This window comes from Rana temporaria, chromosome 4, assembly GCF_905171775.1.
Source record: "Rana temporaria chromosome 4, aRanTem1.1, whole genome shotgun sequence".
NCBI lineage: Eukaryota > Metazoa > Chordata > Amphibia > Anura > Ranidae > Rana > Rana temporaria.
The window spans coordinates 5,572,928-5,587,963 of record NC_053492.1 but is presented as its reverse complement, the minus strand read 5'-3'; the positions used below and the strand labels follow the sequence as shown (position 1 = coordinate 5,587,963).

Genomic DNA, 15,036 nt, shown 5'->3' with positions numbered 1-15,036 from the left:
CCCGTTCTCTCGCTGGATTCCGCAACATATCGTTATCGAGCGAACGCACGCAAAGTAACGACCAAAAAGGCACGAAAATGGAAATCGGGAAAGCACTCACACGAAACGTCAACTAACTATATAGTAGCTGATGGAACGCAACGCGTGACGTACGAAAATCGAACTTCCTCTTTGAATCGCGTGGCAGTACGTTAAAACGTCACTACGTTCGTGTAGGTTGCCGAAAAAGTCCGAGTGTGTGTATGCTATCGGTGTGATCGGACAAATCAATTAAGTCAAAAATCCAAGGGAAATTTTGTTGGATGTCCGACCGTGTGTACGAACCTTTATAAATTATTTTAAAAACCTGTGTTGTGTTTTTATTTTATTGACTCTTTTCCTCCCGGTGAATGGGTAGGGGTACGATGTACCCCATACTCATTCACGTAGGGTGGGGGGCTGGGATCTGGGGGCTCCCTTATTAAAGGGGGCACCCAGATTCAGATGAGCCCCCCGCCCGCTGACCCCGACAACCATCGGCCAGGGTTGTCGGGAAGAGACCCTTGTCCCCATCAACATGGGGGACAAAGTGCTTTGTTGAGGGAATGCGGCCTGGTACGGCTCAGGGGGGCACTTGCTCGTCCCCACCCCCATTCCTGACCGGCCGGGTGGCATGCTCGGATAAGGGTCTGGTATGGATTTTGTGGGAACCCCCACACCGTTTTTTTCAGCGTAGGTGTACCCCTTAAAATCCATACCAGACCGAACCGTCTGGTATCATCCTGGAGGGGAACCTCACGCACAATTTTTTTTAATTTGCGTGGGGTTCCCCTTCAAGATTCTCTGCACACCAGTCACCCCGCAAGTCGGATCATCTTGATCCGACTTCTGGTGCGACCTCAATTCAAATCAATGGGCTCCCATAGGGAACCATTGATTTTGAATAGAGAAAGAAACGCAGGACGAGGCTTACAGCTCTAACGCTGGAGCTTCAGAACGCACTGGTCCTGTTTTTTTTTTGCAGCTTAAAAACGGCTCAGCCATCTACAGCTCAAAAACGTCTTGGTGGGCATGAGGCCATAGACTAACATGGAGAGCCGTTTTTGAACTGCAAAAAACGCTCAGAAAAGTGTCTGTAAAAACGTCCATGGAAATGAAGCCTAATATTTTTTTGTTTATATAATAAAAATAAAAGAACACAGAGGTGATCAAAAAACACCAAAAGAAATCTCTATTGGTGTGAAACAATAATATAAATGTCATTTGTTTACAGCATCACATGACTGAGCAATTACCAGATAAAGTAGTGCAGTGTTAAAAAGCAAACAATGGCCTGGGCTGGTCATGAAGGGAGGGGAGTAAAACTTTCCCAAGGCTGAACTGGGTAAAGAATATATAAATATACAAAGAAAAAAGTGCAGCGCAAACGTAATAAGTACTAAATATTAAACTAAATAAAGTCTGTGGAACAAAAATTTATAAATGATAAACAGAAGATGCATGAAAGAGTCCATAGAAGATATTCCACCAGTGAGACAGGTTCACACACCGTGACAATCCCTTCACCCAAGGCTCTCTAGGTACTCTCACCTCCAGGTATGGACCCCTGAATTACCAGGAAGTCGAACCAGCAGATAACAAGATCGATCAGAACCCTTGAGAAATCCTCCTTTCAAAAGATAGCTCACAATACTCCACACAGATAGCTGGTAATCCCAGGCTCAGCAGGCAGGTATATAATAGGAGACAAAGGAATGATCTAAGTGCTCTCTGTATTTATAAAAGGCATCGGCATTTATTTGTATAAAAAGGTTACTCACAAACATGTGTTCATGTTAGGCATAAACAAACGAATAGCTGAATCAGGCGTGTGACGTCATGAGCGGCTGCTTAGACCCCTGTAGGACGTTACGTTCACAAAGAACTTCCTCAGTGGGTCGCCCCGCTGAGGAAGTTCTTTGTGAACGTAACGTCGTACGGGGGTTTAAGCAGACGCTCATGATGTCACACGCCTGATTCAGCTATTCGTTTGTCATGTCTGAAAGAGCAAACTGAGGGCTCTACTTATAGGAAATTCATTCAGCTGTTACACATATTGCTAGAATGTAACACAGTGATTTCCTATGATTGTCAGCTCCATCTCGTTAAATACCTCAATCAGTAAAAATAGCACAATAACGCTTTATGTCCACTAGATGGAGCCAAGGAAATCAGAGTATGAAATAAAATACATCCAATATTCATCATGGCCGCTCACATTCATTCAACTATTTTTATTTTATACCGACCTCTAAGTGTTTGTGAAATCTTCCACCCCAAAATGTACTCAGCCAATGAGAGGTAATGACTCCATTTTTATTATTATACTGCTATCAATGGCCACCACGGTACAACACTTCATCCATGTCTTTGGTGATCTCTGATCTCCTTATGAACTGTTTCTTACATGATGAAGATCAGCCATGGAATATATCTGAGGTGTATATCAGGGTGTGCTTCTTCCCCACATGAGACCTGTGATGTCCAGCAACATTCATATAGAATATATTTCCCGCACTCAAGGCACCTCGAGGGTTGTGTGGGATCCCTGATGTACAGGAAGACAGGACTTCAGTGAGGAACAATTCCCTTACTTAGGACAGGAATATGGCTTCTCCCCAGTGTGAGATCTCTGATGTGTGGAAAGACTGGATTTCTGTGTAAAACATTTTCCACACTCAGGACAGGAATACGGCTTCTCCCCCATGTGAGATCTCTGATGTCTGGAAAGATTGGACTTCTGTGAATAACATTTCCTACACTCAGGACAGGAATACGGCTTCTCCCCCGTGTGAGATCTTTGATGTTTGTAAAGATTGGACTTCACTGAAAAACATTTCCTGCACTCAGGACAGGAATACGGCTTCTCCCCTGAGTGAGATCTCTGATGTGTGTAAAGATTGGACTTCTGTGAAAAACATTTCCCGCACTCAGGACAGGAATACGGCTTCTCCCCCGTGTGAGATCTCTGATGTGTGGAAAGACTGGACTTATCGGAAAAACAATTCCCGCACTCAGGGCAGTTATACGGCTTCTCCCCCGTGTGAGATCTCTGATGTTTGGAAAGATGGGACTTATCTGAAAAACATTTCCCACACTCAGGACAGCAATACGGCTTCTCCTCCGTGTGAGATCTCTGATGTGTGTAAAGACTGAACTTTACTGAAAAACATTTCCCGCACTCAGGACAGCAATACGGCTTCTGCCTTGTGTGAGATCTCTGATGTGTGGAAAGATGTGACTTCTGTGAAAAACATTTCCCACACTCAGTACAGGAATACGGTTTCTCCCCCGTGTGAGATCTCTGATGTGTGGAAAGACTGGACTTATCTGAAAAACATTTCCCACACTCAGGACAGGAATACGGCTTTTCCCCCGTGTGAGATCTCTGATGTGTGGAAAGATGTGACTTCTGTGAAAAACATTTCCCGCACTCAGGACAGGAATACGGCTTCTCCCCTGTGTGAGATCTTTTATGCACATTAAGAAGGGATTTATAACGGAAACACTTCTCGCACTCAGTACAGGGAAAGCTCATATCTGTTGGGAGAACTGCACCGCCCCTCACAGTCTGAGGTTCCTCAGGATAAGAGGAATACGATGGTCCATCTACACCGTGGGGTGCCGGATGGACATTTGAGGTAGTCAGGTTTTCTCCTGGACTATACTGTGTGATGTCCTCATCTTCTACTTTACAGTCTGGAGACAAAGTGAGACAATTCTCTGAGGTTTTCCTCATCTCCCGTCCATCTACTAAAATAGAGATACAAAGATTATTACTAGACATGAGCTAATTGGTTCTCCTAAACCAGGACTCCGTCCACATCAGGCAGCTTTGTCTCTGAGGCCTCGTACACACGACAGAGTTTCTCGGCAGAATTCGGCGAGAAACTCGGTCAGAGCCGGATTCTGCCGAGAAACTCTGTCGTCTGTACACTTTTGGCCCGATGGAGCCGCCGAGGAACTCGTCGAGAAAATAGAGAACATGTTCTCTATTTTCTCGTTGTTCTATGGGAGAAGGCGGCCCGCCGAGCTCCTCGGCGGCTTCATCCCTGAACTCGACGAGGAACGCGACGTGTTTGGCACGTCGAGTTCCTCGGCCGTGTGTACGGGGCCTGAGGATCTTACAATCCCCCCTCAAGGTAAATAGTAAATGGGTCTTCTGATCTCCTACCAGTGGAAGATTAAATGTTTACATGAGACAAGTTGCAGAGATCCCACACCGCTTCCTCCCATCTAACGACTGGCCCATAGCTGACTGATGGCTACAGGGTGGTTTGTTAATTCTGGGAGGACGTACATTGTTGTCCTCCCAGAATCGCACCCCCTGGGAGGACGTAAAAAAACAGAAAATGGCCCCTGATAGCGGCCGTTTACCACGTGATCGCTCCATCAAATGACGGAGCAATCACTTGTAAACATGTCATGACGCCAGTTCCTCTCTCCCCTCTGTGTACCGATCGGTACAGTGTGAGAGGATAAATAAATAAGGTTAAATAAATAAGTAAAATAAAATAATAATACAAAATAAAATTTGAAATGCCCCTGTCCCGGTAGCTTGCGCGCAGAAGCGAACACACACGCAAGTGTATGTAAACGCCGTTAAAACCACATATGAGGCATCGCCACGTGTGTTAGAGTGCCAGCAACAATTCTAGTACTAGAACTCCTCTGTAACTCTAAACTGGTAACCTGTAAAACATTTCAAAGAGTTGCCTATGGAGATTTTGAAGTACCGAAGTTTGGCACCATTCCATGAGTGTGCACAATTTTAAAGCGTGACACGTTGGGTATCTATTTACTCGGCATAACATAATCTTTCCTTTTTTACAAAAAAATTGGACTAACTTTACTGTTTTGTTATTTTTTTAATTCATGAAACAATTTTTTTTTTTTTTTTTTTACTGAATTTTCAGTTTTTTTCTTTTATAGCGCAAAAAAATAAAACCCAACGGTGATTAAATACCACCAAAAGAAAGCTCTATTTGTGTGAAAAAAAATACAACAATTTCATATGGGTACAGTGTTGTATGACTGAGTAATTGTCATTCAAAATGTGAGTGCACCGAAAGCTGAAAATTGGTCTGGTTAGGAAGGGGGTTTAAGTGCCCAGTGGTCAAGTGGTTAATGACCCACCTGTGCTGATCTCTGTAGGAGTGTCCTCTTCTATAAATGTCCCCGTTATTCCATCCTCCTCCATAGACTGCTGATCATCCCTCACATTCCTCTCTTCTTCTTCTGCTTTAACCTCAAATTCTATATCGATTGGATCTCCACTCTAAATCAAGAAAATGAGAGAGAATATCATCTGTAAGATATAAGCTTTGTTATTGTGACATCACATAGAAAATCCACACATTGTTTCCACAAGTCCATGTTCTAGATGATCCATCCCACCAACCTTGCAAAAGGGAGGGATGGTGTGATCTTCCTGTGTGGAATCCCGGGAATACAGAGGACGGGGACATCTCTCTGGTGAGTTCCTGGTATTAGGTGGCTCCATCATATCCTTGTGTCCTTCTGATAACTCCTCCATCACTCCATACTCCTCATCCTCCTCTTTATACTCTTCTTTAACATCAATATTATCATCCCCGAGGTTTCCACTCTGAATATATAATAAAAGATTCCTTGTAACAAACATGCTGTGTATAAATCAGAACTACCAAATAATTGTCAATCATCTGATACCTGATGATGTTGAGGGATGGTGTGACCTTCCTGTGTGGAATCCCGGGAATACAGAGGACAGGGACATCTCTCTGGTGGGTTTCTGTAGCTGGATGACTCCACCATGGTGTCCTGGTACAGATCTTTGTGTTCTTTTAGAGACTCTGACTCCTCCATCACCCCATCCTCATCATCCTCCTCTTTTATCTCTTCTTTAACCTCAACTTTAGAATCTCTCAGGTTTCCACTCTGAATATAGAATAAAAATGACATCAATGGTAACAATGCAGATAATGTACAGATCCTAATGATACTATCAGTGATTGTTCCTCATTTACCTGATGATGGTGAGGGATGGTGGGACCTTCCTGTGTGGAATCCCGGGAATACAGAGGACGGGGACATCTCTCTGGTGGGTTCCCATTACTGGATCCATCTGTAGGAAACACATACACTGACTGAATACATTGTTTCTATGTGTTTATCAGATGATGGGGGATCTGGGTGGAGCCTCCGTACTGCTCTCTCCTTTACAATAAAGTCTCCTCTTACCCGGTGATGTGAGGGGCGGCTGATTGTCCATCATGACGTCCTTGTAGAGATCCTTGTGTCCTTCTAAATACTCCCACTCCTCCATGGAGAAATAGAGAGTGACATCCTGACACCTTATAGGAACCTGACACACACAATGATACAGTCACCATCCAGACACATCCCTTGTCTGTTACTGGATAATGTCCCAGAATTCTCAGCACCGCTCACCTCTCCTCCATCATCTCTCTGGTGACTTCTAGAATCTTCTTTGTATTTCTCTATTCTATCAGGGAGGGAGGTGGAGGCAATGTGATGGTCATATGATCTCCAGACTTCACAGGAGGAAAACTCTAGATCTGAACACAAATAGCTAAATCAATCAATGTTCCCAGAATCCTCCTCATCTCACCATTCAGGTTTCCATTATAGTAAAGCCCCACTTCAGACTGAGATATAATTTACCCACACAGGACCACACACTATGCAGGTTAAAAGCTTGTAGCAGGTATTCTGATGTCATTACATACAACACAGGACCACTTTGCAAGTGAGGATGCCAAGGGTCCGTCCACATCCTAAGAGCATCAGAAAAAAAGCGAGATAGATGGACATTAGGAGGAGGAGCTGTGAGGTCAGTGTGGTGTCATAGGATTCTCTGACTCTGGATGGGGGGACTTTGGGAGGGGGAGCTGTGAGGTCAGTGTGATTCAGGAGGAATCGAGTGTACACACCAGACAATTTTCTCAAGAGCTCCTAATGGTGGGGATGGATTTTTCTGCATGCTGGTGCCAAGTTTCCACCCCCAGGATCACTGCAGGTGTGGAGAAAAGCTGTGTAAGAGGATATGGAGGAGAGATGAGGAGGAGATCCAGGAATCAGGATAAAGGTCAGGACAAGAAACAGACGAGCACATCCAAGAGATGAAGCCGGGGTCACTACACAGAAAATCAATCCAAGGAAACAACAGGCAGGACGAGGAATAGCAAGAAGGAGCTCAGAGACAAATGAGAATATTGCTCAGCCAATGGGAGATTATCTCATCATGACTTACATAATGAAGGAGATGAGGGGGAGGGGAGGAAGTCACTTAAGGCGGGGCTTGACAAACTTGCTTTAAATTTAGCAGCCAGCTGAAAAAGTTAGGAGACAGTTTTTTTTAGAGCAGTGTGGCTTGTCAGCATCCAGGGTCGGGCAAATAATGTGCGAGTAATCTGTGAGGTGCAGAATGTAGGACATGGCGTACAGGGTGCATAAGATGGATGCATGACATGTGGTGCAGAACACAGGGCATGGGGTGAATGGTACTGGAGAAGGGTGTAGGTCACTGCAGGGGTGCAGTGTGCAGAATGCAGGACAGGGGGTGCAGAGTACCGGAGAAGGGTGTAAGTCACCACAGCACATGGGATGCAGGAGAAGGGAGCAGAATGTAGGACGTGGGGAACAGAGTGCAGAATGCAGGACACGGGGTATAGGGTACCAGAGAGGGATGCAGGACATGTGGTACAGGGTGCGGAATGCAGGACATAGGGAGCAGGATACTGGAGAAGGGTGCAGGACATGGGGAGCAGGGTACAAAACGCAAGACATGTACAGGGTACTGGAGAAGGGTGCAGGGGAAGGAAACAGTGTGCAGAATGCAGAACATTGGGATCATTACATGTTCTACAGAACACAGGATATGGGATACAAAATATATGGTACAGGGTGAAAAGCACAGGACAAGGGGTGCAGGGTGTAGGACGCAGGACATGGGGTGCAGGTTGTAGGTCACCGCAGGACATGGGGTACAGGAGAAGGGTGGCGTTCACAAAACATGGGGTGCAGAATGCAGGACATTGGGTGCAGGAGAAGGGGGCAGAACACAGGACATGGGGTGCAAGACAGTACAGTAATACAATCCCCCCTCCCCTTGAGTCCTCCTGCATGTCCTGTACATCTCCCCCAGCAGTGTGTGAGAGCAGAGTGGATGGAGAGGACATCTTGTGTACATAAAGCAGCATGTCCCTCCCTGGCTGGTCTCTTATCTGGCTGCTTTGCAGGCTTGTCCCGGTTACTACTGTAAGGACTCATGTTGGAGATTCGGACCCCCTCCTTCCTCTCTGTTCTGCCGGAGGGCTCTGCAGGGACACAGGCATCTGTGGGGGGAAGCAGGAGCCGATGTTGACAGTAATGTGTCGGAGAGAGATCGGCAGTGGGAGATCAGTAAGATGAGTCCTCTAATGCCGCTGTCCTGCCCAGTCTACCCCTGACTTCACGGGTCAGGTGCCTCCTCCTCCTTACCTTCCTGTCTGAATAATGTGTCCAGGTTTCAGGCAGAAACATTATTCAGACCAACAGTGAGAATGGGCTGACAAGAGCCCAGGGGCCAGGACACCATTTCTAGTCATCATGGTGACCTGGGATTTGTGCCCTGACTTCAGGTGACCAATGACCATAGATACATGGAAATTCAGCTGGTTCAGCAGGGATCGGTCACATTTCCATCCATGTGTGGTCACTGCCGGATAAAAGTCACTCGATCAGTGGCTGCAGCCAATAGCTTCATCACTGATCTGTGTATTCACTATTCTGAAAGTGGAGGAGCGCCCCCCATTGTCAGAATACAATAGTGCAGCGGGAAGGATTCCCCCACCCCCTCCAATGTGTAGATGGGGGGATCATCAACTAATTCCCCCTGAAGGGGTTAATGAAGGTCTCCACACTATATATGTGTGTATCATCACCTGCTGGAGATAAAAGACGTCACAGTGACTATGAAGGAAGAGGACGGACATGACGGGGTTACTGTGTGTAAATAGAAAATAAGATCTTATTACCTCCTCTGCTGCCTCTTCCAGCAACGTCTCCTCTCTGCTTCCTCCTGACTCACCTCTCACCCGGAACTTCCTGTCTGTATCTGACATCGCTTCCTGTTTTCCATGGAGACTTCCTGTCTGCTACCTTGTGGGGCTCAGAGGAACTGCAGCCCAGAGAAACATCTCGTAGTGTGTACAAGGCCTTGTGCTGTATATCCTTATATCCTTATAGATGCTTTATCAACTAGAAGAGCATTATGTCTCACACCGCTGTCCTATTGAGTGTGCACATAATTTATCACAAATACTGATGATAATGATGGGGCTTGGCAAAGCTGCCGAGGTGAGTGGACACTGAGCTCTGTGCTACTGCCAATTATCAGCATATAATCAGCTTCACAGCTCTCCGTCAGCAGCCAGCAACGGTGTGGGGGCTTCCCTGCAGTCTTCTCCTGCACACGACCAGCACTGCAGTGGTGACCGACAACTAGAACAATGACCCGGCGGAATGAAGAAGAGGCCGGGGCACCAGCCAGAGGCAGCCAACATGGCCAATCCTCTTCCCAAAGATCTATTTTTTTTACGGATTTCTCGTGGAGGTCCAGAAGCTGAGGGCCCAATACGATGATGTGAAATGCAGGCTGCACAGATTACAAATTCCCTATGCCATGCTGTACCCCCGCTAAATTGCGAGTGGTGGTGAAAGGGCAAACCCACTTTTTTGATACCCCAAATGCTGCCCAATGGAAAACATAGAATATCCAGGCTCAAACTTACCAACCAAATTCACCTGTCTAACTGTGTGCATTAAAAACAGAGGTTTAGTTGCACACATTTGCAAATGCATGTGTAAGCTGCAGGCCCCATCAAGGCACTCTGTATACTGCAGTCCTAACTATAACATTGCATTTTAAGTCTCCTCAGTAGTAGCACATGACTGCTGATGGATAGATAAGGGGCAGGTGGCTGGAGGTAGCCAAGCCCTCATTAAAGGGGCAGAAGCACACTGCACATGAAAGCAAAGGTGCCAGTGTGCTGCCTGACCACAATGACATAAATACAACAAACAAAAGTCATTGCCCCTACCTATGACTGGTCTATACAATAAGGAGCGCTGGAAAGGGCGCATATACATACAAAAAAATAGAGGCCCAGATTCACCAAGCACTTACGCCGACGTATAGCACATTATGCCGACGTAAGTGCAAATGTGCGCCGGCGTATGTGTGCGGCAGACCCACGAACCAACATGCGCCTAAAAACAGGCTACACCCCACCGACGTAGCTTGCACACGCCGGCGTTGGGTGGGCGTACATATGGGCTGGACGCATGGTGCTGCTCCCATTGATTAGCCATTTAAACATGCAAATGAGGGAAATACGGCGATTCACGAACGTGCGTGCGCCCGGTGCATGCTACGCGAGATGCGCGTAAGTTGTACGTCCAGCGTAAAGTTATTCCCCATAAATGAGGTGCAACCCGGCAACAGACATGCACAGGTCAGCTGGAGAGCAGCTGCAGCAGCACTGTTACGGACGAGCAGAGCAACCACACTTGCAGGACAACACATCTGTATGCCAACATGCCAGGGGCAGCCATGGTCATAGCACTACTGCGTCAACAGGCACGGAGAAGGGCACAGGAGAGCATATGCCAAATGCGCATGAACGTCTTTGGCATTGGGAATCGGAGGTGTACCGCTTTTTCAGATTCAGCCCTGATGCCATCCTGGAATTAGCCACAACCCTGCATGATGAAATCACCAGCCAGACGGGACGCTCACATTCAGTGCAGCCACTGGTCAAGGTACTGGCAACACTCCATTTCCGCGCCAGTGGATCTTTCCAACGTACAAGTGGAGTCGTGTCTGGGATGTCACAATCCACCATGAGCAGATGCGTGCACCAGGTTGTCCCCGCAATCCTCACACGCATGTCCCACCACATCATCAAACCGACCCATGAGCACCTGCGGCAGAAGGCAATGCAGGTTTTCTACAGCATTGCCGGATTCCCACGCACCGTCGGGGCCATTGATTGCACACATGTGGCACTACGGCCCCCCCGTGCCACAGAGCACATATACTTCAATCGTAAGCAGTGGCATTCCATCAACGTACAGGTGAGAGCCGATGCCCAATGCCTCATATGGCACGTCCGTGCCAAACACCCTGGGGCCAGCCACGACAGCTACATATACCGTCAAAGCACCATCCCAACGGAATTCGAACAGAACGTGAACAGGGACAGCTGGCTGCTTGGTGAGTGACATGGGAGTCAGGCATGACTGTCCGACCCTATGATGCAGACATCACGAGGGGCACATGCATGGCTAACATCCTCCTGTCTTTTCCCTTCCAGGTGACTCGACATATGCACTTGGGCCCCATCTCCTGACTCCATACCGGAATCCCCACACCAGAGGCGAGAGAAGATACAATGCTGCACACATACGCACCCGTGCAGTGGTGGAGCGCACATTTGGCATCCTGAAGTCCCGTTTCCGATGCCTGGATAAGTCCGGGGGGCCCTGTTGTATTCCCCAAACTTTGTGTGCCAGATCATCGGTGCATGTTGCGTGCTGCACAACTACGCCATGAGAAAGGGCCTGGAGATTGACATATGTGATGACCTGACCCCCGCACCACACAGTCCCCCACGCCCGAGGCTACCCAGTCTGCTGAAGGAATAGCAGTCAGGAGTTGCCTCGTGGAACGCATCTTTGCACATTAAACACACACATTCATCATGGCACACGGACAATGCACGCATGCACACCACTGTGGTCCCTAGCTCACACACACCACATCCACCTCACATTGGTTTAGCCCAAGTCCACCGTGCAGAACTTGGGAGCAGCAACGCCACGCCAAGGCACCAATGGTGTTGCTGTACATTCATACCAAATCCACACGGTCATGGGGATAACCTCTCCCCGACGATCCAATGTGACCCCTCCCAGTTGACACGCAGTGCTGGCAGAAATGGCCCTGTGCCTGTCTGGACACATTGGCCATACACACATACACACACTCACACACTAGTCACACTGTAGCACTGACATCACTGGGCAAACCCTGCCCCTGCAAACTGGTGTCCAGTCACCATAGACACTTCTGCACTCCTGACTGTGTGCAGTCCGATGTTGCTGTGACATCAGTGAGGGTGACACACATGTCCCACGGTCTGGGTCCGTGAAAAGGTAAAAACATTTTTTGACCATGCCATTGTCCGCCATGGCAAGCCCTTACAGGTGCACGGCACATGCCTCTGTGCACGTTACCCCCCAAAAAGAACTCAGACACTGAGCTGCACTCGTGGTGCCATTGTTCTCGGGACAGTCACTTGCCCTCTTGCGGTCCATGCCTCGTGGCCCGGGATCTGCTCCGCAGGTGTCGTGGCGATGACTCAGGTGGGGCATCTTGTGGCGGTTCATCCCCTGGGCTGACGCTCCTGGATATGGATTGAGATGTTGCCTGCATCCCCTCCAAGGCAATGGCAATGCGGGTCAGCACGCCATATGTTTCTGCCTGCATCTGCCTCTGACTGGCATTGTGTTGGCACTGCAGGCGCCTGTTCTGGCGTCCCTCAAACTGTATGGCGGCAGTGTTGGCCTGCACGATTCCGCCCAGGCTCCTAACCTCAGCCACGATCCCTGCTGCTGTTGCTTGCAGTTCCTCGATAGTCGTGGTTTTGCGTTGCTAGGTCACCTGCATGTCCATGTCCGATCCCTGGTCCTCAGATGTTGCCGGACCCCTGCTACCATGTGCTGATACATGACATCCAGGGTCTGTGACTGGTCACACAGGCATGTAGCCATGGCTGCACAATTAGCATTGACCTCCTGCATGCAGTCACAGATGGCCTTGGTGTGTTCGGCCTGCTGGTTGAGGCACTGCTGCATTGTGGCTGCGGTGCCCTGCACAGCCAGTGCCTTCTCCAAGGACCCGATGAAGGAGGCTATGCTGTCAGCCACACGGTGGAGGTCTATGGCAATGTCTGCCATGTGCCGTGTCTGACGGGCCTGTTCCCTCTCGAGTCCTTCTTGGACTGATCCGGTTGCACCCCTGGTCTTGCTCAGGGCCTTCCTGGGAGTTGCAGTCGGTTGCGTCCCTCTGGCCGGGGTGGTCCTTGAAGGTGTCCCTCTGACTGGGGTGGCCCTTGAAGGCGTCCCTCTGGCCGGGGTGGCCCTCGGGGGGGCTCCCCTGATGGACGTCGATGGCGTTATGAGGTCTGCGACTTCCACCGTCTCGGAGGGTCCAGCGCAGATGGTCACCTCATCATCGAGGTACAGGAAATCCTCGTGTTGGATGTCCACAGGCTCCTCCACGACAACCTCCAATGCACCTGTGTGTGCACTCCCCTCCACCGTTGCTGCAGCCACAGCGTGTTGACAAGCTTCGTGGCTTCCCAGGGGCTCAGACCGAGGAACATGTTGTTGCTTGCATGGCGTGGGTCGTCCAGAGGCAGACGATGGCCCAGCTCCCTCCAGCACATCTGTGGATGACACACAGCATTCACTTGTTGGTGGGCCCACACACATGTCACATGTTCCCTTGCACCCCCTCACATGCTCCACAACGGATGGGGGATGAAACGCACTTACCTCTCCCCAAGTCCTGTTCGCTGGAGTCAAATCCCTCCAGGCCCTCCACCTGCTCCTGCGCCAAGCAGCTGGCTATGACCTCCTCTTCAGCAGACAGCTTCAACTTACTAACTGATCCGCCTCCCGTGGCCCTGAGGTGCCTCTTCATCTTTGCCAACTTTTCCCTGACACGCCGACGCATGTCATTAATTTTTTATGCACCTCCTTCCATGTTCTGGTTTCGTGGCCGCGGGTGTTCAGCTCCAGGGTCACCTTCTGCAGGATTTCAAGTTTCCTGGCCTTGCTTGTCCTCCCGCTCTGTGCTCCGTGGTGGTACGTATCATACTTCGCAATGGCCATGGTCAGGATCGCCCTCTCATCCATGGAGAAGTTCTTCTTTCGCTTCTCCTTCTCAATGTCACTGTCTGACATGTCATCTGCACCAGGGAACACAAGCTGGCGTACTTTGCATTGGACGTGCGTCTGGCTTGGCGTACGTTATGTTCACGGTGTACTCGGTGATCGGGAGTAGCTTAGGTGGTTGTGCTGGCGTGGTTGTGAGCAGGCGCAGGGGGGTGCTGTGCATGCGTCCATGTCACATGCGCAGTTCGTAATACGCCAGGCGTAAAACACTGCGCCACGCCGACGTACCGGTCTGGCGCTCGGCCCATCATTTGCATGGGGTCACGCCCACTTCCACCTACGCCGGCGCACGCCTTCGAAACCCACGCCACGCTGGCGCAGCCTTGGGAGCACTGGCTTGATGAATGCAATGCATGCCTCTCCGTGCTACGTTGGCATGCCGTACGGTGTGTGCGCTACGGCGGCGTAATGTGCGCCATGAACTCTGTGAATCTGGGCCAGAATATCCAGGCTCAAACTTACCGACCAATCAGCAACCAACCAAATTCACCTGTCTAACTGTGTGTGTTAAAAACAGAGGTTTAGTAGCACGCATTTGCAAATGCATGTGTAAGCTGCAGGCCCTCGTCAAGACACTCTGTATACTGCAGTCCTATCTATAACATTGCATTTTAAGTCTCCTCAGTAGGAGCACATGACTGCTGATGGATAGATAAGGGGCTGCCCAATGGCTTGATCGCAATGAGCAACACCTGTCCAGATCTCTTGAGTGCTGGCTGATGTTATCAGCTTTTTCCAGCTTACTGTATCTTTAGTAATCTGCTTAATGCGGACCATGTTTCCAGGGTATTCAATTTGGCAAATCTTACCACGGTGTTCAGAATGTTATTTAGGATAACGAATCACAAGTGGCCTTGGTGTTTAAGGTAGGGCCTGTTTTTCAGACTCAGTGGGCTAGATTCAGAGAGGAGATATGCCGGCGTATCTCCAGATACGCCGTCGTATCTCTGAGTCCGGCCGGTCGTATCTATGTGCCTGATTCATAGAATCAGTTACGCATAGATTTCCCTA

At 49.0% G+C, this 15,036-nt stretch overlaps 1 protein-coding gene across 1 annotated transcript in view; it reads right to left on the bottom strand.

Annotated features, from left to right (window-relative positions):
* Window positions 1–2,629: 2,629 nt before the first annotated feature.
* The window catches only part of LOC120935238 (zinc finger protein 182-like), a gene marked incomplete at both ends in the record, with an annotated part of 31,279 nt that continues 18,872 nt past the window's right edge, over window positions 2,630–15,036 (bottom strand). Inside the window, one exon of the mRNA XM_040347404.1 lies at window positions 2,630–3,488. Within this exon, the coding sequence (XP_040203338.1) occupies window positions 2,630–3,488 (859 nt within the window). The remainder of the gene's footprint in view (window positions 3,489–15,036) is intronic.